The sequence below is a fragment of the Amblyomma maculatum genome, chromosome 11 (assembly GCF_055883805.1).
Source record: "Amblyomma maculatum isolate TAMU_Amacu chromosome 11, ASM5588380v1, whole genome shotgun sequence".
NCBI lineage: Eukaryota > Metazoa > Arthropoda > Arachnida > Ixodida > Ixodidae > Amblyomma > Amblyomma maculatum.
This window is the reverse complement of record NC_139354.1, coordinates 104489927-104516517: the sequence shown is the minus strand read 5'-3', so window position 1 is coordinate 104516517 and position 26591 is coordinate 104489927. Positions and strand designations below refer to the sequence as shown.

The 26591-nt window shown below is 44.2% G+C and overlaps 2 protein-coding genes across 2 annotated transcripts; one reads left to right on the top strand and one right to left on the bottom strand.

Moving 5' to 3' along the window:
• Nucleotides 1-16962: 16962 nt before the first annotated feature.
• On the bottom strand, nt 16963-20427 carry LOC146174548 (uncharacterized). The gene is made up of 3 exons (XM_084584954.1): nt 20337-20427; nt 19683-19937; nt 16963-17759 (listed from the first exon to the last, which is right to left on the bottom strand). The coding sequence occupies exons 1-3, from the start codon at nt 20425-20427 to the stop codon at nt 16963-16965; spliced, it is 1143 nt and encodes a 380-aa protein (XP_084441080.1).
• A 2447-nt stretch (nt 20428-22874) lies between these two features.
• On the top strand, nt 22875-26473 carry LOC146174547 (uncharacterized). Its single transcript, XM_084584953.1, has 4 exons — nt 22875-23583; nt 23901-24007; nt 25435-25672; nt 26273-26473. Exons 1-4 carry the CDS (start codon nt 23391-23393, stop codon nt 26332-26334), a joined length of 600 nt encoding a protein of 199 aa, XP_084441079.1. The 5' UTR covers nt 22875-23390; the 3' UTR covers nt 26335-26473.
• Nucleotides 26474-26591: the final 118 nt, after the last annotated feature.

Here is a 26591-nt window from a genome sequence, read left to right as displayed (position 1 = left end):
AGTGACTTGGCATGACTCGACTGGATTCAGCATGGCTACGAAACGACCAATATTCCAAACGAAAACTTGTAATGACCGCAACTGAAGGGATGCAGTGGCTTTACTGCAGATATATATATAATCAGCAATAAAGACTGAAGAGAGAGGTTAAGAGAGATAGCTAAACAGAAAGGAGGAAAAGATGAAGAGGAAAGGAGAAAGAGGAGAAGAGAAAAGAGGAAAAAGGAAGAGTAGAACAGAAAGAGGAAAGCCGGAAGAGGTAAAGGGAAAGAGCTAAAGAAAAAAGGAAAACAATAAGAGGCAAACAGTAATAGGAAAATAGGAAATTAGAGCGAGGCAAGCGATCAGAGGTAAATAGTAAGAGGGAAAAAAGAAAAGGGCCCACTATCAGAATCTAATGATAGGAGAGGAAGAGGATAATGTCGCCGCTCTCCTCTTAAGAAATGTCTAGATATCTAAGAGACTAAATTTTTTTTCGATATACAATCGGATTGCTCAAGTTCCACCTACTCACCTGGGAGTAGAAAAAATACTTAATGCATTGAATTACTAGAAATTAGTAGAAATGAAAAGTTTACTAGCAGTTTTGTACGCAAGCTAGAAGCGCCTAATTTTACAGGCAACTGAAGCGTACTGACGTTGGCCACATAGTTGCGCAAGCCACCCTTGCCTCTACAAGCCAACTAAATCCATTCTGGCGGCTCGCGCCTTGGGAGCGCCCAAGGTACTCGTACCCCTTATGCAGCATGCTGTTTGTATGCTCATACTTTTCTTCCGTAATGCTCGCACCCATCGCTTCCGCTTAATACTATTATCTCGTGTGTATCAGTTCTTCTCTAGTAGAAGATCACCCACGAGGTTGGAAACCAGTAGCAAAAAAGGTTAGCCTGCAGCGAGTGCGAAAGCGGTCGCGCGCTGCTCAGGCAGATAACAAAACATTTGCAAGAATGATATACTTTATTCAAACAAGCATCACTGTCAACAATACACGTAAAAACACGGCGTGTTTACTCGCGAGAATCATGACGACAGCCACTACCGTTAGGCAGTCGCTGTTTTCCTGATCAGTTCAGTTTAGTCGTTCAGTCGTGTCCGACTCTTCGTGACCCTATGGACCATGTCACGCCACGCTTTCCGGTCTCTCACTATCTTCCTAACATCACATAACTTCATCTGCAGCGCCTCGAGGATGCCATCTAACCAACGCGTTCGTTGCCTACCCCTTCTCCGGCGACCCTCAACCTTTCCTGATACTCGTGCGTAAACAGACGGAAGCAGTTGTGCATGTTGCACACATTTTTTACTTTTTTTTTCAATATATGCAGCTTTTTCCAGCAAGAAGCTGCCGCCGCCGTAGACGGCGTTCGGAAAGAATAGAGTGCACGGGCACTGGAAATAGGATCGGCACTTAAGCGCCGCCTTTAATAGTACTATGGCCCATCCTTAATGTCGGCTCTTCACGCGGATGCGCGTTCGCGTACATGAAGTTTCCTTTAACAGGGTGAACAATTAAGCCGTGCTGTCACATTAACAACCCAGGTAGCACATGCGACCGGACCGATCTTGGAAATTGTGTTGGCGACGTCTGGTCCATCAGTGGCCCGGCGTTGCCAATGCACTACCAATAATGGTACAGCCATGCGATAACACTGGCCACTCTTGGACCAGTGATTTACATGTTCCCCCCATGATTGGCATTCATGGGCTATCAACGGGCAATAATGCCTTTGCGTATAGAATTGCTTGCCAACATTGTATACAGAATGATATATCATAGGCAATATTATCCAGCCATCGGCAATGCCTTGCCCATAATTCGCGAATAATGGCATACATTGGTAAATGTTTTCCTGACAGTATATATGGCTTGTCGACATTGAATATAGCTTGGCATTCATTGTTCAATATCATCCCGCCAGTCTTAGTGGCTTGCAACATTTTATGCATCTTCACTTCCAGAGGCCGATATTGCCCAGCAGGTGGTGGCCCCTGACCTACATTGAACATATTGATACGTGGCAAGGTTAGTGCACGAATGTTAGTCCGGGATGACACAGCACACAAAGAAAAGAATCACAGCAGCGTCAACCTCCTTCCAGCACTAAACTTTGCTACCACTTTTTTGTCTTTTGTGTCACTGTTGCTGATCGTTGCCGTCTTTAACGTTCAGCGATGCAGGGCATATATGTCACATTAACCCCCCCCCCCCCCGAAAAGCACAGTCCCGGTGCGCACTAGGACGAACTACTGCAGGGGAAGTACGGCTTGATTCTGGCGACATGAACAATCTCGGTGCGTGGCATAGAGGACTGTCGCGGCGGATGTACAGGGGCGACCTCGTATGTCACAGGGGTGACTGGCCGTAAAACACGGTAGGGTCCGACGTAGCCTGGCAAGAGCTTCTCACACAGCCCAACTTTACGAGCGGGAGTCCAGAGCAAGACGAGAGAGCCCAGAGAGCAGTGGACATCCCGGTGGCGAGAATCATGGCGCCGTTTTTGAGAATTTTGGGAGGAGGCCAGTCGGCGGCGAGCAATAACACGGGCGGCGTCAGCTCGGGATATGGCGTCACGAGCGTAGCAACTGGCGTTAGCGGTGGGAGGCTTTCAAAAGGAAGAGGAGGGTCATGGCCGTATAGAAGATAAAACGGTGAGTAGCCCATTGTGTCGTGACGAGAGGAATTGTACGCGAACGTTACAAACGGCAAATTAATATCCCGGTCACGGTGATCATCCGAGACATACATTGACAGCATGTCTGTGAGGGTGCGGTTGAGGCGTTCGATGAGGCCGTTCGTTTGTGGATGGTAAGCGGTGGTAAAATAGTGCTTAACGGAGCAGTACCGAAGAATTTCGTCGACTACTCGAGCAAGAAAGCAACGGCCACGGTCAGTGAGCAGCTGGCGTGGAGCACCATGGAGAAGGATGACGTCGTGGAGAAGAAACGCAGTCACGTTAGTTGCACAGCTTGTGGGTATCGCTCGGGTGACAGCGTAGCACATAGTATAATCCGTGGCCACTGCAATTCATTTATTCCCCGACGCAGAAAGTGGGAAAGGCCCGAGGAGGTTAAGGTCAACTCGGAAAAACGGGTCTACTGGGATGTCGATCAGCTGCAGGGATCCAGCAGGCGTAGCTGAGGGCTTCTTCCGTCGCTGACACCGGTCACAAGAAGCAACGTAACGGCAATATCATAGCATGCATTGGTAAATATTGCCAAGCCAGTATTGGCGGCTTGTTAACATCGAATATATCTTGGCATACATTGGTCAATATCCCCCTGCAAATCGTGACAGCTTTCCAACATTGTGTATATATGCATACAAAATGGTCGATGATGGCATACAATAGTAAATATTGTCCTGCCAGTATAGATGGCTTAATATATCTTGGAATAGATTGAGCTGTGGCGACTGGCCAGCATGCACATATCATGGCATACATTGGTGAATATTGCAATACCAGTATTGATTGCTTGTCAGCATCGAATGTATCTTGGCATACATTGGTCAATATCCTCCCGCCAGTCGTCTTGGCTTCCCAGCATTGTATATCTCCAATTACAGTGATCGATGTTGCCTGATGAAGTGTAATGGCTTGCCAAGATACCATACATCGTTACATAGGTTAATCAATATCCTCTTGCCATCATTGATGGTGTGTAAACTCGAAATATTTACTGCCATGCGATGGTCAATATTGTCCTACTAGTTGAGATGGTTTCCCAATATTGTATCCTTCATGGGTTATAGTGGTCGATATTTTATGGGCAGCTGCGACGGCTTGCCAACCTTGCACGCATCATTGTGTGCATTGATTGATATGATCCTGTTAGTATAGCTGGCTTATATACATTGAATATATTTTGGCACACAGTGGTCTATGTGGCCCCGCCAGTTTTGGGGCTTTCCAATAATGAATGTGACAGGGTTATAGTGGTCGATATTTTCCACTGAGTTTTGACGGCTGGAAAAACATTCAATGCAACATGGCATGTGTTTGCCGAAATAGGCTTGCAGATATTAACGATCACTTCTTAACCTGTATATCCTGATATATTTTTAACGTCCCAAAAATATTGTAGTGTCCTTCGCGATGGTTTTCAAGTATGCTCTATACATCGTCAATGATATAGTAAAAGTAGTAGACAACATTTATTGAAGAAAATGGCTTAGGCGGTAAGGGCACGGTTGCTATAGGGTCCTCCCCTATTGCTCCGGTGGCTTAACCCCTGCCGGCGCATAGGCTTCATTTGCTGGACAAACACATGCCATGAGATGAAGGCAGAAATTCTTTAGCCAAATCACTTCGAAAGCCCCGAAATAGACTATCAGCGAGTGCGTTTCTGGCGGTCACCGACACCGAGTTGCTTACTTCTTTTCCGGGAGCAAGTCACAATAATAAATACTTAATTTCAGTGTTGAGCCTCCTTGCTTATTCCTTGATTACGGCATTGTCGCCATCATGTGACATACGGTTGTGGTGCTTAAGGTTTGAACGAGCCAGTGTGTTCCCTCGATGATTTAGCGAGCAGAACAGACAACGTATCTGGGTTTTCTGCAGCACTCAAAGCCCGTCGTCGTCCTGAGATATCTTGGTGCAGATACGGAATATTGATTTGGTCTCTTCACCGCGCTGCAAGACTGAACGCATGAACTGGAGCAGGAAAACTAAGAGAAGTTTGTTTATTTCACCTATGATAGCTTGTACCTGGTGCGAAAACTAGGAGGCCTTTTCAAGGATTGCGTCGCATTGAAACTCATAACGTTTGAGCGATTTCACGAAGGTTGTTAGCATATAAAACGCTAGCTTTCTTTTCTGGTCCAGACTTTAACTGCGTATGAGCCTATCCACGCGTAGGATGAAGAGATAAACCGTCTGTGCCAGCGCGCTTACTGTCACGAAATCGCAGCACATTTCTATTCAGCCAGCGCGCCATGAAAGAGCGCGCACGGCGTCGCATAGAGAGAGAATCCGCCCATTCTTCAGCACATGCAGCCGGAGCTCCATAACGGTCGTCGACAGACCCAGGCTAACGACCATAACCCTTCTTTCTCTACTCTTACGGTGGCGTACACAGACGCTTCACGCCTTTCAGACACTGGCACCGGCGCAAATGTCATCCATTCCCCGCATCTTCCGGACCCCATATGCTAGACGTGCGGATCTTTTAGCAGCCCTCCCGGCTCAACCATGCTTGAAATCACGCCCATCGTGCACGCCGCTCAGACAATCGTGCAAATGCCCTCCACAAACAACTACAGTATATACACGGACTCACAAAAAGCTTTTCGATTCATCCACAACCGCACCGTATCTGTTGACCTATGAGACAGTCTCGATGAGGCCCTCTTCGCCTTACGCCCAGCCACCGTCACTCTAAAGTGGATCCCTGGTCATCCAGGGATCGCCGGAAATAAGCTGTGTAATCAGATCGCCCGCGATTTCTATAACCGGGATGCGGTGATCCCCTGGGTGAGCCCACCGACAACAGGCGAGGTACACTCTCTAAACGCACCCGGAAAGAGCACTATGCGCAGCTAAATGAATATTTTGCCCGTCTTCCGGCGCCCCACCCAGCCCTTACTATCCCGCAAACCAGAGTCCTCTGTAAAATGAAATCAAATTCCCTCACTACCCCGGTGCGCCTCTACCTTTATCACATGCGAGCTGACCCCTCGTGTCCTAACTGCCCCTTCAGCTACGCGAATCTTGAACACTGTCTTTTCCTCTGTCCTGCCGCCATACAATCCTCACACTATCCCCCCTCCGCCCTGTATCCTGGCGTGTCTGGCTAGTATATTCTTCACCGAATGACCAACTAGCCTTGGTACAACAGGCAGCCGACCTGCTTGACGCTTAATTTGAGTCCCAAATTAAAGTGCATTACTACTACTACTAACCCTACCCCCTCATCACTCCGCGGTGACGGTGACTCACCCGGCCAGAAGAGGCGGGTCGCCTGGGGAATGTTCTGCAACACTTGGCCAATGAAGTTGCGCGGTTCGGCGTGATGAAGAGAGGAAGCGAAAAGAGCGAAAGTGACGTGAATGCATGTTCCGGCCTTGGCCTTTTGTAACAGACAGACGCGGAGCGCCCTTTTTATTGAGGTCGGGTTCCTTCAGCCAGCTAACGAGTAGGTCTCTTCAATTTGGCTTCCACTAGCAGCCCTAGTTCTAAAAAGTGCTGCAGCAGTGCTAGGCGATCACGTGAGCGTGCACTGCCAGTTTCGACACGAGCGTTCAACGGCAGCTGCCAGAACGAGTGCGCAAGTGTAGGCCTCCGCAACTTAGCAGACGCGTTCGCGCAGTATACATGGCATGTATCGCATGCTATAACGATCACGTTCAATTTCGAAGCCAGCCGCAGTATAGACCTACTACATTTGGAAAGGGACGAGGATTATGGGGACAGTAACGTTGATTGCGACAAACTCACCAATGAATACGCGCGACTGCACGATCGTATCTGGCTACGCAGATGTCATTTATGCGCCTGGGTATGAAATAATTAACATTAAAAGCAATGAGACTGCCTAACGATACACGCGTGACTGGTTCAACGGTATAAATACAAGGTTCCGGCCTTCTGTCCAAAAGCGCTGCTGCTGAACAGACGCACGTACCTCTTTGCGCGGGGTGTATACATTGACTCTCACTTCGTGGGCGATAAGTATTATGTCGCGGAGTCGCTTTGCATGCTATCGTGTGGATGGGTCTCTCACACACCTTGGCACGGCAGAAATGACTCGGTCGATCGCAATTGATTTCTGCTCGCAGCGTCCCGTCTTAGGTCAAGACCAGTGCCACACGACATAATACAAAAAAATACTACATATATATATATATATATATATATATATATATATATATATATATATATATATACAACTGTTTGGATGCCAGAACATTTAACGTACTTGACCGCTTAAAAAATTATAGAGCGAAGTGTACCCTTCATTTAAAGAAACATTTTATTGGACTTGATGTTTCGACCAGAAGCTGGCCTTCATCATGAGTGCGAATGCAAGCGATGCGGGTAGGTTCTATATGGGAAGGGTGGAAAAAGAAACAGGTGGCCCAGAGGTGTACAATGGCATTGTAGTGGTGGGTGGGGTAAAAAGCAGCTGCAGGCGGGGAGTGAAAGGAAGTGCGCAGGTGGGGAGTGCGTCTCTTAATTTTTTTTCGCTTTTCCCACTCCCCACCTGCATACTTCTTTCATTCCCCGCCAGCACCTGTGTTTTACCCCACCCGCCATTACAATGCCATTGTATGCCTCTGGGCCACCTGTTTCTTTTTCCACTCTTCCCATATAGAACCTACCCGCATCGCTTGCATTCGCACTCATGATGTAGGCCAGCTTCTGGTCGAAACATCGAGTCCAATAAAACGTTTCTTTAAATGAAGCGTACACTTCGCTCTCTCTCTCTCTCTCTCTCTCTCTATACATATATATATATATATATATATTTATATTGATATATATGAAGGAAAGAAGCCAACAGTCGGCGAGGCCGAGGAAAGCGTTGGGGATGGTACTTTTAATCATCATCATCGTCATCATCATCATCATCATCAACATCAGCCTGATTATACCCACTGCAGAGCGAAGGCCTCTCCCATATTTCTCCACTTAACCCGGTTCTGTGCTAGCTGCATCCACTTGACCCCTGCGAACTTCTTAATCTCATCCGCTCACCTAACTTTCTGCCGCCCCCTGCTACGCTTTCCTTCCCTTGGAATCCAGTTTGTTACCCTCAGCGACCATCGGTTATCCTCTCTTCGCACTACATGTCCTGCCGATGTCCATTTCGTCTTCTTAATTTCCACTAGAATGTCGGTAACTTGAGTTATTTCTCTGACCCACTCTGTACGCTTCCTATCTCTTAATGGTACCCCTACCATTTTTCGTTCCATAGCCCTTTGGGTTGTCCTTAATTTAAGTAGAACTCTCTTGGTTAGCTTCCACGTTTCAGCCTCATAGGTGAGTACAGGCAAGACGCAACTGTTGTATACTTTCCTCTTGAGCGATACCGGTAAGCTGCTAGTCATAATCTACGAGTGCTTGCCAAATGCGCTCCATCCCAATCTTATTCTTCTTGTTATTTCCTTTTCATGGTCTAGATCTGCGGTTACTACCTGTCCTAAGTAGACATATTCGTCCACTACTTCCAGAATTGTGCTACCTAATGTAAACTGCTGTTCCTTGCCGGGGCTGTGGAACATTACCTTAGTCTTCTTTTCAAGCCTACCTTTCTACTTTTCCTGTCTAGGTCATCAATCATTATTTGCAGTTCATCCCCCGAGTTGCTTAGCAAAGCAATGTCATCAGCAAATCGCAGATTACTGAGGTATTCTCCATCTACCCTTATCCCTAACTGCTCCCATTCCAAGTGTCTGAATACTTCCTCTAAACAAGCTGTGATTAGTACTGGGGAGATTGTGTCTCCTTGCCTAACACCTTTCTTTATGGGAATTTCGTTACTTTCTTTATGCAGAACTATGGTTGCTGTGCAGCCACTATATATATCTTCCAGCACTTTCACGTACGGCTCGTCTACCCCCTGATTTCGCAATGCCTGCATCACCGCCGAGGTTTCAACTGAGTCAAATGCTTTTTCGTAATCAATGAATGCTATGTATAAGGGCTGGTTATATTTCGAGCAGTTTTCTATCACCTGATTGATGGTATGATATGATCGATAGTAGAGTACCGTTTCCGAAACCCTGCTTGATCCTTTGCTTGATTGCAGTCTAAGGTTGTACTGATTCTATTAGCGATTACCTTAGTAAATACCTTATACGTAACAGACAGTAAGCTGATTGGTCTGTAATTTTTAAGGTCCTTAGAGTCCCCTTTCTTGTGAATGAGGATAATGTTTGCATTATTCCATGGGTCCGGTACCGTCGATGACACCAGGCACTGCGTATACAGGGTGGCCAGTTTTTCTAGCACGATATCCCCCCCGTCCTTCAGCAAATCTGTAGTTATCTGATCCTCTCCAGCTGATTTCCCCCTTTTCATAGTTTCTAATGCTTTCTTGACCTCGTCCTTCGTCATTGGTGGAACGTCTGACTGTTTTTCCCTACCGCCAATCTCATTACGATCCTGACTACTTTGGCTACTGTAGAGATCTGTATAGAACTCCTCGGCTACTTTGACTATCTTGTCCATATTAGTGATGACGTTGCCCGCCTTGTCCCTTATCGCATACATCTGGTTTTTACCTATGCCCAATTTCTTCTTTACCGCTTTAAGGCTTCCCTCGTTCTTTACAGCATACTCAATTTTCTCCATGTTATACTTCCTTATATCGGCCACTTTGCGCTTATTGATTAGCTTTGATATCTCGGCCAATTCGATCTGGTCTGTTGGATTGGAAGCTTTTATACTCTGGCGTTTCTTAATCAAATCTTTCGTCTCCTTAGACAGCTTACCGGTATCCTCTCTAAGTATCCTACCGCCTACTTCTACAATGGGTTGGACACCTGCCTCAGCTTTGGATGGTACTTTCATGTCTTTTTTAATGTTTACTTGGATAATCACAAAAATTATTAATGTAATATGATTAGGGGAAATATAATTAAACACAAAGTAGAAGAAAAAACAACGTGCCGATGGTGGGAACCGAACCCACGACCCCCGAATAACGCGTCCGGTGCTATTCCAACTGAGCTACATCGGTCGCTGTCCCTCCTGCTACTTTCTTGGGTATTTGTGTTGTCTGTATACGAACCTTGAGAGTGTTCACCAGCGCTACCCTCAACCATAGCGGCGGACGTAGAACGTCCTTTGTTACCGCCAGCGTCACGTAGAACGTGATCAAGAGCGAGGGCGAAAGCTGTGCTAGAACCCTCTTACGCTACCTATGGCTTCAAGACTGCCAGAACCGAGACCCCCGTAAGCTACAAGCAGATCAATTAAAGAGAAATGAGGGTGCTCGTTATAATATATGAAGGAAAGAAGCCAACAGTCGGCGAGGCCGAGGAAAGCGTTGGGATGGTACTTTTATGTCTTTTTTTAAATGTTTACTTGGATAATCACAGAAATTATTAATGCAATCTGATTAGGGGAAAGATAAACACAAAGTAGAAGAAAAAACAGCGTACCGATGGTGGGAACCGAACCCACGACCCCCGAATAACGCGTCCGGTGCTCTTCCAACTGAGCTACATCGGCCGCTGTCCCCCCTGCTACTTTCTTGGGTAATTATGTTGTCTGTGTACGAGCCTTGAGAGTGTTCACCAGCGCCACCCTCAACCATAGCTAAGCCATATATATATATATATATATATATATATATATATATATATATATATATATATATATATATATATATATGAAGGAAAGAAGCCAACAGTCGGCGAGGCCAAAGAAAGCGTTGGGGATGGTACTTTGTCTTTTTTTTTTAATGTTTACTTGGATAATCACAGAAATTAGTAGTGTAATCTGTTTAGGGGAAAGATAATTAAATACAAAGTAGAAGAAAAAACAACGTGCCGATGGTGGGAGCCGAACCCACGACCTCCGAATATCGCGTCCGGTGCTCTACCAACTGAGCTACATCGGCCGCTGTCCCCCCTGCTACTTGCTTGGGTATTTATGTTGTCTGTATACGAACCTTGAGAGGGTTCACCAGCGCCACCCTCAGCCAAAGCGGCGGACGTGGAACGTCCTTTGTTACCGCCACGTCACGTAGAACGTGATCAAGAGCGAGGGCAAAAGCTGTGCTAGAACCCTCTTACGCTACCTATGGCTTCAAGACTGCCAGAACCGAGACCCTCGTAAGCTGCAAGCAGATCAATTAAGGGGAAATGAGGGTGCTCGTTATAATACATGAAGGAAAGAAGCCAACAGTCGGCGAGTCCAAAGAAAGCGTTGGGGATGGTACTTTGTCTTTTTTTTAATGTTTACTTGGATAATCACAGAAATTAGTAGTGTAATCTGTTTTGGGGAAAGATAATTATACACAAAGTAGAAAAAAAAACAACGTGCCGATGGTGGGAGCCGAACCCACGACCTCCGAATATCGCGTCCGGTGCTCTACCAACTGAGCTACATCGGCCGCTGTCCCCCCTGCTACTTGCTTGGGTATTTATGTTGTCTGTATACGAACCTTGAGAGTGTTCACCAGCGCCACCCTCAGCCAAAGCGGCGGACGTGGAACGTCCTTTGTTACCGCCAGCGTCACGTAGAACGTGATCAAGAGCGAGGGCGAAAGCTGTGCTAGAACCCTCTTACGCTACCTATGGCTTCAAGACTGCCAGAACCGAGACCCTCGTAAGCTGCAAGCAGATCAATTAAGGGGAAATGAGGGTGCTCGTTATAATACATGAAGGAAAGAAGCCAACAGTCGGCGAGGCCAAAGAAAGCGTTGGGGATGGTACTTTGTCTTTTTTTTAATGTTTACTTGGATAATAACAGAAATTAGTAGTGTAATCTGTTTAGGGGAAAGATAATTAAACACAAAGTAGAAAAACAAACAACGTGCCGATGGTGGGAGCCGAACCCACGACCTCCGAATATCGCGTCCGGTGCTCTACCAACTGAGCGACATCTTCCGCTGTCCCCCCTGCTACTTGCTTGGGTATTTATGTTGTCTTTATACGAACCTTGAGAGTGTTCACCAGCGCCACCCTCAGCCAAAGCGGCGGACGTGGAACGTCCTTTGTTACCGCCAGCGTCACGTAGAACGTGATCAAGAGCGAGGGCGAAAGCTGTGCTAGAACCCTCTTACGCTACCTATGGCTTCAAGACTGCCAGAACCGAGACCCTCGTAAGCTGCAAGCAGATCAATTAAGGGGAAATGAGGGTGCTCGTTATAATACATGATATATATATATATATATGTATTGTAAGGTAACGCGAAGGTCGGACTTGGGGAATCAGGCTTTATTGTAGACCTGAAGCCTTGGTCGCACACTGCAGCCTCGTGATTTGTTCGAATAAATTGGCAGCGTACGAGGTTTTGGTGCGTCCTCGTCTCGAATATCCATGTCGTCTATGGTACCCTTACACAGCCAGTAATACTTCAAAATTAGAAAGAGTGCAAACGATCGCTCGCAGCCCGTTTCATCTGTAACAGATTCAAACGCACAGATAGTGTAGCAGACCATGATCAACTCCCTAGATATATAATCCCTCCAGGCAAAGCGCACAGAAGAAAGGTTGCAATTTCTGTACCTAATATAAAACAGAGTAAAAATTGCGATCATACTCCAATAACGTTCAGCATTAATGTTTTGTCGAAACAAATGCAGATTGGAATGAATTGCCGATGTGTGTAGTGAACAACCCGAATGTAGAAATGCTTATCGATAACTTGGGAGCCTCTCGCAAGTGATACCTTTGTTTGTTTTATGCAGCATCTGTTTGCCCTTATATGAAGCCTGTATAACGTTTTCGTACTTTTCTTAATTGTATCTTTGCTCAACCCTGCTTGGAGTCAAAAGACTTCGCTGTATTAGTAAATAAATATATAAAATAATACCGCTCCGGAGTCCTGACAAAAAGACAAGATCTTAATCACCATCATTCAGTCCACTACCCTGTATACGCCACCATTCGCAGATCCGTTAAGAACGAAACGTCCGATCTCTAAAGGAAACCGACTTTACATAGCTATGCAGAACGATGCGCAGCGTCCTCTGCTCTTGGCCGAGCAACGCCTACGCCATGCTGCACTTTTTTCTCCACCTCCTCCGGAGCAAGTGCATGTTGGGCGAGAACTCATACAGAACTGCTTCTGTACCTTGACAAAACGAGGAGAGAATTGTGCAGACGGCGCGAGCGGCACCGGCAAACGATGACGGCAGTGCTACACTACTTGAACTACTGCAGCTGGTGCAGCCAAATCGTAGAGACCTAGTGTCGGAGCGAGTTTTGCAGCGAGTGTTGCAGTGCTACTACTCGGCTCCCGAGGTCAACCCGCTGCTCGGAAAGACTGCGAGATCCACGAGGGAGCGGCGCTCGTCCACAAGACAGACAATTCGTAACTCTTCAGACGTCGGGTTACGACAGTGCCCTGTGAACAATTTACTGTTTATTCATTCGACTCTCTCGTGCTTTGTTCGTTGCTGTGAACCCTCTTTGTTATTGAGATCCTCTTAGTTGCATGATTTTCATTGCCTTTCTGTGAATCTCTTGTTTATGTATTCTTATTTGCGTGAATTGCTTCAGCTGAGCTTGCCACGCAAGTCGAGGGCATCTCATTTCAAACCGGAAGAGCTACCCCCTTCACTGTGTGTCTGGGAGTGTGCGAACCAACTATCGAAAAATCTCATATGGATACATACGTGTTTCATATGAAAGTTTATGTGTCTCATATAGGCTCATATGAAATGATATGATGCCAATATGAAACACATATCAGTCCTTATGTGTCTCATATAAGACACGTATCAGCACATATGTGTCTCATTTCAGCAGATATGTGCCTCGTTTAAGGTAATATGGACCTGGTATGAGCTGAAACGTGTCCCTCATGTCCCTCATATGGACTGATATCTGTCTCTCAAGCCACTGATACGAATGATAATATGGCTCATATGACCTCATATTGCATCACATTATAGCTCATATGAATATTTTGCATATATGTCTGGTACAGATTCATATGCATTACATTTCACCCTGTGTCTTGCACATGGCTCATTTTTTATTTTAATTTATTTGTACAATCACAGGCATCGAAGAGCATTGGATGAGGGGGACATATAAAAAGCATACAGAAATAATAATCTACTACTACGGTACATTGGACGCGGTACAATCAAATACATGAAAGGAGCATATTGTTGATCCAAAACAGGGTAAGAATGAAACCGAACACGATAACAGAAAATGCAAAGAATGAAATGCGAACATAAAAAAAACGTGCAACTAAAACAGTGGTACATGTACCCAAAAACATTAGTAACACTTGAGTTCATAACTAAATGTTTTCAGGGGATAAAAACTGATCCCTCCACTGCATGGATAACTACACCTTTGGGATACTCAATTCCATGCATCACACCATTTCACCCTATAACAGCATGATATATATCATGAGCATATATGCCACTCTGATGCTGCACTGTATTTGTTTTTTCAAAGCTATGTACCGGATACATACATTCCCGGAACAGTTTATTTACAACACATCAGTGTAAAATATTAGAAGTATATAATTAAAATATGGCAGCATGAAATGAGACCATATTTTAAGTAGCATATCGATTAATTCACTACTATGGCTCAATGATGTTCAATTAAAAGTACTCGACACTGCATAAACATGACAAAATTGTTGAAGTTTTATACAGAGTGAGATCCTTCTTTGTTAAATCAATCTCAGAATGGAACTGTTCAACAGAGGTGCAAATGTGTTGTGTTAATAAAAATGTATTTCCTTCCAAGCTGTAACCCCCCCCCCTGTAATGATGTCAGGTGCTGTGGGTACTATCTGAATAGAAAATAACGAAAGAATGCAGCCTATATAGAGTTGAATTTTTGCAATGTTTTGAAGCCAGATTCCACGTCCCCAGTCCTGACGAGCTGCTGCACATGACAACTTAAAATATGGGCTGATACACATTCACAATGCCATGAAGAATAGGCTGAAAACCCTGCTGGGAATTAACAGCTGCTACAGGGTAAGCCTTGGCAAGTCCATCCTGACCACTCCATTGCTATTGGACACAACAGGGTAGCCATAAATACAGTGCCTCCATCAGGCAGGAGGAACTGCAAGGAGACACCAAGCCTGATACCCCTTCTCTCCTCTTCTTTCGTCGGGTTTCACATAGTACAATTGTAGAATCTCTGTCTGACTGATCCCGTGAGGGTAGCTAGTATGTCCGCCATCCTGTTTCATCTTAGATTCCAACGTCTACCTTCTTATCAACTCTGCAGTATGCAATGTGTTAAGCAGCAAAAATGGCCCAACACTTAGCTTAGAAACAGGGTGGCATCAGGATGGGTTTTACTCTACAAGTGGCAGAACTTGGTTTAAGTCATTAAGTTCAAAAGAACACTACAAAAGCTAGGTCAGTGACATGTGCTGTGCTGTGACATAAATGGCCTGTTACACTAAAACAAGTAGTAAATTTTACAGGCTCATCACAAAGCAGCAGAGCTAGATTAAATGCAGTGTAGTTATCTCAATTTTGCGGTCAGTCGGCAAAGCTCATTTAGCAAGCTGTTGCAGATTACATATAGCATCTTCTAGGGAGCCCAATGCTTGATTATATGTCCGAAGTGATCAGCCATTACAGTGTACCTTAATAGCAGGATAGAAACAAATGTTTGAATTCTGACATCACACAGAATAGCAGGTGCCACCATACCTATTGCTTCGTGGCTGTGGAGCTTGGATATGGAAAAATGTAAACATGACTGTACCATAGCTGTGTGCTGTCAGTGCGCATTGAAGAATAAAATGCAGGTGATCAATTCTCAATTCATATGGAACTCTCCGCTACAATCTTTGTCATATCCAATGTGCAGCTTAGAGACATACCACATATACCATGATACCAAAGCATATCCACATATGCAGACAGGAAAAGCAGAATGGTGGTTCTACAAAACAACATGAAATATACAGTAATGGTAAACAGCACTGGAAAGAGGACAACAGTTCATGATATGCAGCAAAGCACTGCAACCAAAAAAAAACAAAAACAAACGTACTTAGGACAGACACCAACAACAGATCTGGGTCATGAGTGTGCAATACTGAAGCATAAGAATGGGGTGGAATGCATTTGGCAGGTACTCCTACATCATGAATATAAGATTGCAGTATCCTTCAAAAGGACAGCACACAGCAGCTGTATTTTGCCAAGGTTAAACTACAGAAAGAAATGTGCAGGCTATCGAAAAAGGCTGATGTTAATGTGAGGACAGCACAGACCTATGTAAAATAAAGTAAAAAAAAGGAACACAGCACAGTGGCGCATGTCAGGGAAAAAAACACAAGTGTATGATGCTCTGCCACATTGGTCGAGTGGTTAAGGCACTCAACTGCTGTCTCCAAGGATGCGAGGTCCAATCCCGACCATGGCAGCAGCTTTTTGGTGGAAGTGAAAGGCTAGGTGCCCATGTGCTTGCAATATCAGTGCACAATAAAGAACCAGAGGTGGTTGAGATTCCCTCAGCCCTCCACTATAGCATGTTTGAGTCGCATTGGGACGTTAAATTCGATCAACCAAATCAGACGAGATGACATTATAGGTGGGATCAAGCATAAATGCGCTTTAGCAAGGCATTACGCAAAGGCAACTGATGACCGTTTAAGAGGATTTGAAAAGAAAGCAAGCATAGTAGGGGTTTCTAAAGAACCAGGGGGACAGGTGAGATTAAGACGTCAGTAAGATGGCTGCAGCTGGCACTGGACCTAAACCGGAAAGACGTGGGAGTGGCATTCGCCATGCAGTGGGCACTGAGTGGGATTTAGTAAAAACAAAATATGCCATTATATCAATGGCATAATGAAAGATATATTATATGAAAGTTTGCCGAAATATAGTAGACATGAAACTGTTACAAAAAGAGCTTCTTTGCCCGTTTGAACGTTTTCCTCTGACTTATAAGCCAACATAAAAGCTAGATTTTATGTAATTTTTTCTCTTTAACGTAGTGAATTGTGAATTGACTGAGCAAAAAAAAAACAATCTAGAACATGTGAATTTTTGTCCAGGCTTGTTACTCTAGTCCCAAGTCTATAAAAAAAATAAGCCCTTCTGCACTCTTAATCTCAGCACTGTACAAAAAGCCATTTTGGAGAAAAACATGCAAATAGGTAAATGTGATACATAAAATTGTAACTCAGAAACATTTTCTTGAAACACCTTGTTTTTTTTTTGTAAGCAATTCTGTGCATTATTTGTGCAAACTCTCCTTAAAACAGCTTTCACTGCATCATTGATACATAGCATTCCGTTCTTGAAGTCGCACTCAACTTCCAAACAATGCCCGCCTAGTCCCGTTCAATGAGGTTTGGGATTCTGCAGATATAATTTTTCTCGTTGCTAAAGGTCACAAGAATGCAGGGCTTAGCTACCATACTCATGTCAAGTGCCACCAATGGGCATTCTAGAGAAAAAAAGCACTTTATTATGTGGCCTGGCAAATTTAACTCGCATTCCTCACAAACAAGTTTGCCACACAGCAATACAATTTTGCCACTGCTTGGGCATCCGACATTGACCACCTCGAAAATTCTCTTTATAACAAAAAATTCTTCCTCATACGATTCAATAACACTGCTGTCACTTTTGATTCCCCTCCTATATTCCCGGCTATGCATCACAGTTGCTTGATATACAAAGCGAAAATATTCTTGCACTTGAGGTACGCTGCTCAAAAACAACTCCAGAGCAGCTCTCTCAGCTGGAAGGAGCACTGGCACATCTTTTGGTGCACCAAGCATGCAGGCACCTTGCACATAATGGGCCTTTTCCACATTGGGATAGCTAAGAAAACTGCGGCACAGCTGCATGCTCCTTGGTGGAATAACATCCAAAGAAAGCAGGAGGTGTAGTTCCTGGGACATTATTATGCACTCCAAGATTTGGTTGGGCACACCATTTGCTGCCGTAACTAACTTAACTATGTGGCCATTCCCACTCTCAAAGCCAAATGCAGAATGGGCCCACAGGGGTCCGAAGTTCCGGGCTGCTTGGGGTAAGTGCAAGAGCTGGTGCACATTGAAGCTCATGCAACGCTCCCCATACAATGATGCAGCCCGGCTTACAAACCGTTGCAGGAGGCGATATGAAATAAAAGAAGTAAGAGTGCTATTTTATACCTAACAAAAATGAACTTATGATCGCAAAGGTAATGACCATTCAGCCAAAATGTTGAGCACTCAAAACTGGCCCAATTTGGTCTTCCTTTCACATATCCCACTGGACACGTGCATATTGTGAAAGCATCATAGCTCACTTGTACTGCTCAGGTTTCTCGATGGTAAGCCTCAACATACTAAGTGGATATATTGCTATGTTTATTTCTGTAAGAACACAAAATAAAAAAAAACAAGCACAAACTCATTTAAAAAAAAAAGATGATGACCAATTAAAAAATACAGAAAGCTTTTTATGGTATCCAGCTTCTTGAAGTACCCCCTGTACTCTGGCAATATGCAATTGGGCTCCCAAGACTTCAAGCTTGAAGTTGGGTACAAAGAATGGGATGGAGAAATCCTGCAGGGGAGGTACTTGCTGTACAAAATATAGAGGCAGCTGGCATGTCCTTTTTGTTCCCTGGCTAGCTTTGGGCAAGACGGCCAAAGGTTTTTTTTTTGGCTACATTTAATCAAATGTTCAATGTTAATGATGTTCAAAAAAAGTGCAGGAAAGTTACATGCTTAGGAATTGGAGAAGAGTTTTTATTGGTTTCCTGTCAATTCCTCCATCTTGTGGCGGTGGCAGCATCGAAAAATTGCAACTGGAACAATTAGATGAGAAAAGAAGGAAAATCACTTCCCACCACCACCATCACTATCGTCCTACATCTCTCAAATTGTTCCACTGCTTCTTCTCCAATTTAGAAGAAGATAAATGGCTTTAGATGCTAGAGTCTCGGACTAGTCAAAGTATTCTTACCTCCTCCTCTGATTGTCAATAACTGCGCTTGCGTTCTGCGTGCTGTAAAGCTAATACTTTACTCTCGCACTAATCACAATGATCATATCTTGTTCTTTTTAGATGGGGTACATTGCAAAAGTGCAGTATGAAAGTGAAGAAGGACCGAAAGCAAATGGGGGAGGGGGCATGTGCTTTATCTCTTCGCCACTCATTAGTGGACTGAGTGTTGGCGTTAACGGTGGACAGGGATAGGGTGACCCATGTGCCCATCCTATTGCAGATGGCAAAGCCAACCTAAGACACAAGATTCTACTCAGCCTTGGGCAACCCCCCATGGCCATCCGAAAGACTGATGCCTCAGACAGTGTGGTGAACGACAGTGTAGGAATCCTGAGAGACCCCTTGATGTTACCAGTACCTGCGAAGAAATAATTTTAACAGTGAAAGGCACAGGGTGCTAACCATTACCTTCCCTTTAAGTGATTATAGGGAAGGTAATGGTTAGCACCCTGTGCTTTTCACTGTTAAAATTGTTTCTTCGAAAACACAAAGTACAATTGCCAGGCATGCTATTAAAAAATACCTTTTTTTTTGCAATGATGCATGAGGCACTAGTATATATGGAGCACCTCTTGGTATACATCAATGACCGCTATTTATTTTCATAACTGAACTTGTTTTATACTGTTTGTTTCAACAACCAAGTAATGGTTGTGAGGCATGAAAAGATTGTTATATAATTACTGTGTCATCTTAGTTCCCAGCAATATTAAAGTCAGAGCCACAATTACAATGAATGAAGCAGCATCGAATATATGTACTGCAGTTTTTCCAAGCCTCACATGAACTATACTGACCTTTGAAGTGATAGCCAGAAAAGCTTTCGGATGTTGAAACGTAATAAGCATGAGAGAAGAAATGTGATTATTTATTTTAAGCTAGCCAACCATGTAGTGACCTATGTAATGCTTTAAATGCATCATTAAAAAGGAATCTTGACACCAATACTTGGCACATATGCTACTTTAATCTGATCTGCACACATAGCCTTGTTATCACCATACAGAATGAAATTACCATGCTCCAGACACAAAATGCTTGAACTCACCTGCATAACTGATGGCAACAGATGAAAGTTGCTCCTGCAGAAGGATGAAAATTGCCTCACAGAGAAGGCCAAAGTGCCTCAGGTACTGAGCAGGGAGGGTGTGTAGGCAACATGGCACACAGTAGAAAAGAAGCCAGTTTCGCCATTCGTGCGCTTTCCAAAAGTGCCTCTCTTGGATTGAGCGAGGCAGACGTGTGACATGGTGTGGTGGTCTTATAGCAGTGAGCCGCTTGTTCAGTGCATTCACAGTACTTGGTCGCCCGGCACAGTTAGTACACATATGTAAGTTTACGAAAGATACAGTAGCACCAAGTACGTACATGGAAGAGGTAGGGGATAACCTAGGATGAAGTGTTTGTAAGTAAAATCTAACTGAGAAGAATTCACTCCCACTTAGCACCACTGACGTGTCACTGATATGCAATTGATGATAACTACATCAGTATATAGTGCTTGTTCAATCCCCTCACTTTGTCAGTGTTCGTACCTTTTGCTCTTGCACTTTTCTTCATTACACACTAAGAAGCCCGGCTATATGTACTGAGTAGTGTAAAATTGTTACATTAGGTACACTTTTGGAGGAAGCAACATAGTTCACTACAGAATGTTACGTCATCTGAAAAACACAAAATCTAATTGAGATCATGAACAAATGCTCACCTATGTAGAACTTCTCACGGCAGCTCGATGAGTCGAACCAGTAGTCGGTGAACTGCCTGGTAACGCCCAACAGCACACAATGCATGTACTCGACCGTGTAACAAGATACAAGATCGAGGTACTTCAGAGGCCAGAAAGGTGATGGTCCTTTTAGACCATTGACTGGTGTCTGTAGGTCCAAGGCAAGTTTCATGTCCTTGCGGACACTATCTCCCGTCCTCTCTCTTGCAGGTGGCTCAGTTGTGGTATACAGACGTCGTCCTGAAATGCAAAAATAGTGACTTCAGTGTAAGGTCACTATTGTACAAAAACAAAATTTGAAAATAGAAAGAACATCTGTCAACAGGCCACAACAAAGAATGACAAGTTTGTTTTCAAGAAAGCTTCCGAAAAAAATTTTGCTGCAAAATACACAGTCTCTACTGTAGTGAAAAGCTTTCTTTGGTAAACTCAGCAATGAGCCTGCTACTCTTAGCTAAAATAGTGCTCGTGGCATGGTCCAATGTTTTGGAGGGCCATCATGAATGTTAACTATAGTACCTCAAAATGAGATAATATTGTTGATGGCATAAAGAAATGCCATTTATTAGCCTACCTGTCGGTGCCCAAAGGTGACATCAGCTAAAGACAGTATCTGCAGAGCTAGCAACTCTTTGAACAAGCTAAGGACACACCAGTCTTGAGTTCTGCACTGTCAGCAGTGATAAAGAAATCAGATTCTATTGGTAAGCAGTGGCATTTGCTAGTTCCGGAATATGAAAAGTAGTTTTGTTATGCAATCACTGCCTTAACACAACAGAATGGTTTGAATGCTATTAATATTGGTGAAGTGAAATACTTACCTTTGTCCAGTTTCCCACAAGCTAGGCACCAGGGACAACCAAACCGGCCATTAAATTGTGTGTGGTTGCCCACAGATGCCCGGGCAGGAGCATCCACACATACACACGCAATGTACAGGTTCGACACCACAGCCATAGCACCATGCTGCCACACAACCTTGCCAACACTCTGTACAGCCTTGACAAATTCTCCCATAAAGAGAGGCATATCCGGATGTTTGTTCCCACACCATAATCCAGCCAAAAAAGAATTTTGAGTGCGATGAGGTTGTGGAAGTTCGTTTACACATAACTGTATCGGCCAGATTGACGAATTATTGGATTTGAAGAGTGGGCTTCCGTCGGTATTCACAGTTAAGGTTAGGTCGCTCCACTTTAAATGTTCCCGTTGCCGCAGGCCTTGGCACGCTGCCGCATCGCTTATGTCTGTCATCGTTCTGCTTCCAGCACCAACTCCCTCAGCCAATTTTGGACAGACTTGCAAAAAACACTTTTCCAACTTTTTTTGCAAGATGGTGGAGCTGCTCCTTGAGGCTCATTATGGCAAAGAAATTTTCCTCTTCGTGACTACACTAACTTCAACTTCTGTTTTACACACCTTGCAGTAAAGTTTGTGGCTGTGTTTGCTGCTTTGCAGTAGCGATAAGCATGTTTCACAGTAAAAATGCTGTTGAACGGAACTTGTACACTTAGATGACCACAATTTTCTGAATAAGTATTTCGAATGTGGTAGGCCTGATCGTTGAAATCCAAATAAGGCATCGATCAATTTAAGTAGATCACCAAGGGCTGACCAAGTCAGCCCGTGGGCGACAACAAAGGCCATTACCAATACAATTGCCTCCGCCAATGTTGTAGTCGAGCCGGGAAGCGTTTTGCGCCCGAAATCTTGAACACAACGAGCTAAAAGCTCTGTGTCATCGAACTGTGGCACAGCACCGTGCGGCTCATCAACACCATCATCTCCGCCGTCCGGATCATCGCACTCCTCAGTGCTGCAACCGCTCTCACTAGCAGCACCCATCCGTGGTTCCAGGTGGTCAATGTCTGGCAGAGCACCATCGTGGGTCTCGCTGGTGTTTCCTTCGCCACTGTCATCCAACTGAGAGCGCTGCTCACAGCTGTCAACTTCGCTACAGTTACTTTCGCTTGCAGCGCTGTTACCGGGCACGGAGACAGTCAGGTCCTTGATGCCAGAGGTTTAAGGCAGCGTTGCAGCTGCCACGCTCGGGGCATTTAGTCGTTGCTTATTGTACCACAGCGTGGAGCGTGGCACAACAAACTCGCTGCTTTCATTAGACAAATAAAGCTTGCGACGTTTCGGAGTCGTAGATTGGCTGTTGCTCATGGCGGTATGACGCAAAAAGTGCAAATGAAGACCTATTTGTGCAGGCTTCTCGATGTGCAACCAATGTGCACCATTCCCAAACGAAAAAAAAAACTGCATCGTCATTAGCTAGCAATGCTATTGGCATGGGTTGGCTAGCACGGCACCATCGAGCAAGAGTGGCTGTTTCGTTTGTCTCTTGTAGTACGTTGAAAATACATATTTTCGCCCGAAAGCAATATTGGTACTTGTGTAGTAATCACATTTACGTCATGCATGGTAACGTGAAAAATTGAAGATAATTAGTCCGCGTCGTCTGCTAAAGGATGACATGCCGTCCTCTAATATACAGGATATCATTTGTTGTTTTTTTCGCCGCTTACAGATTCCGAGCTGGACAGTGCCCTTGGGTTTTGGGTTATTAATCGTCCAAAATGTATGAAACCTTCTATTATATAAGTTAGTCACTGCTGCACAGAAGGCTCAGTGCGGATCGTACATATTTAGGAAATGTGGGGTAATTAAATGCAGTTGATATGGGCATCTGATTATAATAGCTGTAAGACGACCCCTTACTTCCTATTTAGATATTTGTTCGGTGCAGTGTATTCTGCTAGTTAATCTTCAATATTGTGGCGCTCCATCGCTGAGCCAGGCTGAGCCGTTCCCCTTTTGATTGCGGCGCTTGCGGTGCTTGCGGCTTGCTAGCAGTCTTTGCGCCGCCAAGCCAATCCGAGTTGATTACTAACCGTACGACGTTTCTAGCCACCATAGTTCATCCATGCGTACGATCATACTGCACGGACTGTTTCTTGGCCTTAGCAGTGTTAGCAGTGTCGTGTGCTTTGCGATAGCCAGCTTTGCTCACTTTAATCTGTCATGAGCGCGTCAATTCCTACTTACGCCTACGTAAAATACAGTGACGGCGCTAGAGCGGTCGTGCACGTGTCTTTGATACACGACTATTCCCCGACCTCGGCAACCGAGGTTGCAAAAAAGAAAAAAGATGCCTACTGGTGCGGCGGAAGAAAAGATGAGGGGTTTTATCCGGCCCAAGTAATCGAACTTGGAGGTGAGTTTTTCGATTAGTTCGCTGTGCGGTCTGTCATATTTCAGTAGCGTGCCAAATACACCGCCGTGATGCATTAACAACCCATGAAATTAGCTTCTCTGATCTTAACGAAGTTTGGTGGCGAAGCTGCTTAGCGGAGAGGTGCGCGGAAACGTTATTAGTAGTGCTGACATAAGTGAGGTATATGTTCATAAATTATCGGTAACTGCATGACTGCATGAGGCGATAATGCCTAGCATTTTCGTACCTTGTCTTGGCTTTGCTGTCGCTTAAATAATGACATTTCATTATTTCTTCTCTCATTCATTGTGTTTCAGTAACACAGACGGATCTCGTTCAGAGAATGGCGAAAAAGAAAATTCCGGTTCCGGAATTTATTCTTGACGAAGTTCTGCAACCGCAGGAAACAGTTGAAAAGACAAATGTATGTACTGAGATAAATTTTGCCTTGTCTTGCTGCTGCCTATTGCAACAGTGAATTTTGTATAGGATTTGAGAAGTTCATAGGGCAATTCTTTTTGTCATATCTTGGGAACGTTTTCATGCAATTTAAGCTCCAAATTGTGTGTGTTCTTTCATGACATGCTGCAGCAAATGCTCATTGCTGTACAGTCATGGACAAGCTATTTTAAGACTGAGGATGGCATATGCAAGCTACAGTTAGCATCATGCAAGTGCTAAAGGTTTTAGACGATAACCAGAAATATACAGACACAGAAGGGCGCAGAAGTGCACCTGGATCGATATTATTGGTGTGAGGTGCGCCAAGTGACATTCTCTTTGTTTCGTCCTGCAGTATGTACTTCCACAATATGTGCCTGTATGCTTTTGGCTAGCACAAAAAATCAGTTTTTATCGTGTTGTCTCTAGTTTTGCAAATGTCTTTACCCTGCGTGATCACCTCAGGCTTATTGCTCCAACATTGCAGGTTAACTTAATTTGTCCATTACTATACATATAACTCTTCCTTGTCTTCATCAGCAGTTGTCACAACAGTAGTGGGCCTTGTGCTCTGGGGACAAGAAAATGTGTGCATGCATGTTTATCACGTGTAGAAAACTGAAATGTCGTGGCATTCTTTTAATGCCTGAAAGGGAATCTCATAGCATTCCTGGGCATCATTTAAGTGAGCATAAGTGGCACGACAGAATGGTCCTTTGTACACTGCTATGGTTGAGGGGGGCATGGATGAAAACTGAAAGTTAGGTTACTTGTGAGATAAATACCTAAAAAACTAGGACATTGAATATCTGCCACCGTAGCTTAGTTGTAGAGCGCTGCACTGGAGTGGGTCATGGGTTCGGATCCCATAGATGCCATGTAGCAGTTATTTCTTCTGCTTTTTAATTGTTTATTCTCAGGTAAATGTTTACGCTACTAATTTCCCAAAAATAAACACCTCAAATAAAAAAAAACCATGTTTATTTCAGTTTCAGTGACTGTTTGCCTGGTTTATAGTTTCTAGATGTGTTCAAGATCCAGGATAAAATGAAGGGGAAAATATATATACAGAATAAGAAAGAGAACTGAACAAGGATAGTGGGAGTCTCAGTCACAAGTGATGCCAATGTTTCGACAAGGGGAATTGCCAAAATGTTGCCTTGGTTCGCAAACTGAGACTTCCCCTCAACCCTTGTTTGGTTCTTTCATATAGATATGCTGAAGTTATTAGAAGTAAATGCATACTGAATAAACCATGTTTAGTGTACCTTTACAGCTATGCTTAGTACTATATATGTTTAGCTTCATTAGAGAATTTTGCAATCAAGCTTGGTCTCTGTTCTACTATATGTTTTGCCTTGTTTTCATGCTGCAACATATAAGCACATGATGTGGGACATGTTACTGCAGGCTGCATCAGCAAAAGAGACGGCACGAAAGATGGGGAAGGCCAAAAGGCTGAAACTACAGCAGATGATGTCCGAGGAGGAGTCAAGCTCGGAAGACGATGTTGTGCCGAAAAGGTTGCTCGTTGAGGAGCAAAAAGAAAGCAACACCCTCCTGCAGAGGCTCAAACAAATACGGAAAGAGAAAGCAGAATTGCAAGCTCGCCATGATCGGCTAGAAGACGCTTTCCTGAACAAATTCGGTGAGAGATAAGCAATAACTTGCAATATCAAGATGGGTCCGTTTGTGCTGATTGCAGTATGCAAGCACTTGCATAGGTGTGAGCGGCTTCATCTGATGTGGACATATGCTTTATCGCAGTGCTATGTTAGGATGCGGCTTTAATAAAACGAAATGTGGACCTAAACTAAATTCTTGGAAGCATCGCACCTTACTTATGCCCTCGAGTCAGAGTTCTACTGGTATAGTTCTAGGTGCACAAACCTGCTGTTTGTGTTTGTGCTTTTATAAATGTACAGATTTCTACCATGCAAGTTAATTGTTGTGCTTCAACAGTTAGGTGACAGAAAGGCATCAGTGTAAGGAGTCTTATGCACAAACACTTTTGAATTTCAGAACTGTAATAATTTTAACTTTAAAAGGACCACTGACCATCGTTTGGACAATTTATAGAAACAAATGGTGTGCTTAGATCCTGCACTGAAGATGATCTGTGCAAGATCTTAGAACCATGCGTAGCCTGAAAAGCTGTAAGAATTCAAATCAAAGCTCTTTTGTTGAGCAAGAAATGTGAAATATCTGGCTCAGTATGGTTCTAATGGTGTGTCTGTTTTATATGCAGAACCCTGGATGGCAGCACGCTGTAGTAATTGCCGGAAGGTGTGTATAAAGAAAACTGAGTAAAAAAAGAACTTTTTTTTTTATGCGAGATAACTAGATGTTGCAATTGTTCACATATCTAGGCTTATGAATTCTGAAGTCGAGTGATGTGACACAAAATTTGAACCAGAAAAACCTTTTCTTTTGCGCTCATGAGAGGGAGCCGACCATTTTGAACTTGTGCAGAAGCCCTATGACATGGGAGAACTGTCTCATTCCATTTTCATGTGATTCACTGGTACTGCTGACATGCAAAGATGGATAGAGGATCTTGAGAAATG

Coding starts and splice junctions, on each gene's coding strand:
- LOC146174548 (XM_084584954.1), bottom strand. CDS start 20,427: ATGCATTGTGTGCTGTTGGGCGTTACCAGGCAGTTCACCGACTACTGG. Junction 19,938..20,336: donor GAAGTTCTACATAGGTGAGC/ATTTGTTCATGA, acceptor GTGCCGGGCGAC/CAAGTACTGTGAATGCACTG. Junction 17,760..19,682: donor TGTTGCCATCAGTTATGCAG/GTGAGTTCAAGC, acceptor CTTTTATTTCAT/ATCGCCTCCTGCAACGGTTT.
- LOC146174547 (XM_084584953.1), top strand. CDS start 23,391: ATGAGCGCGTCAATTCCTACTTACGCCTACGTAAAATACAGTGACGGC. Junction 24,008..25,434: donor AAACAGTTGAAAAGACAAAT/GTATGTACTGAG, acceptor ATGTTACTGCAG/GCTGCATCAGCAAAAGAGAC. Junction 25,673..26,272: donor CGCTTTCCTGAACAAATTCG/GTGAGAGATAAG, acceptor TTTTATATGCAG/AACCCTGGATGGCAGCACGC.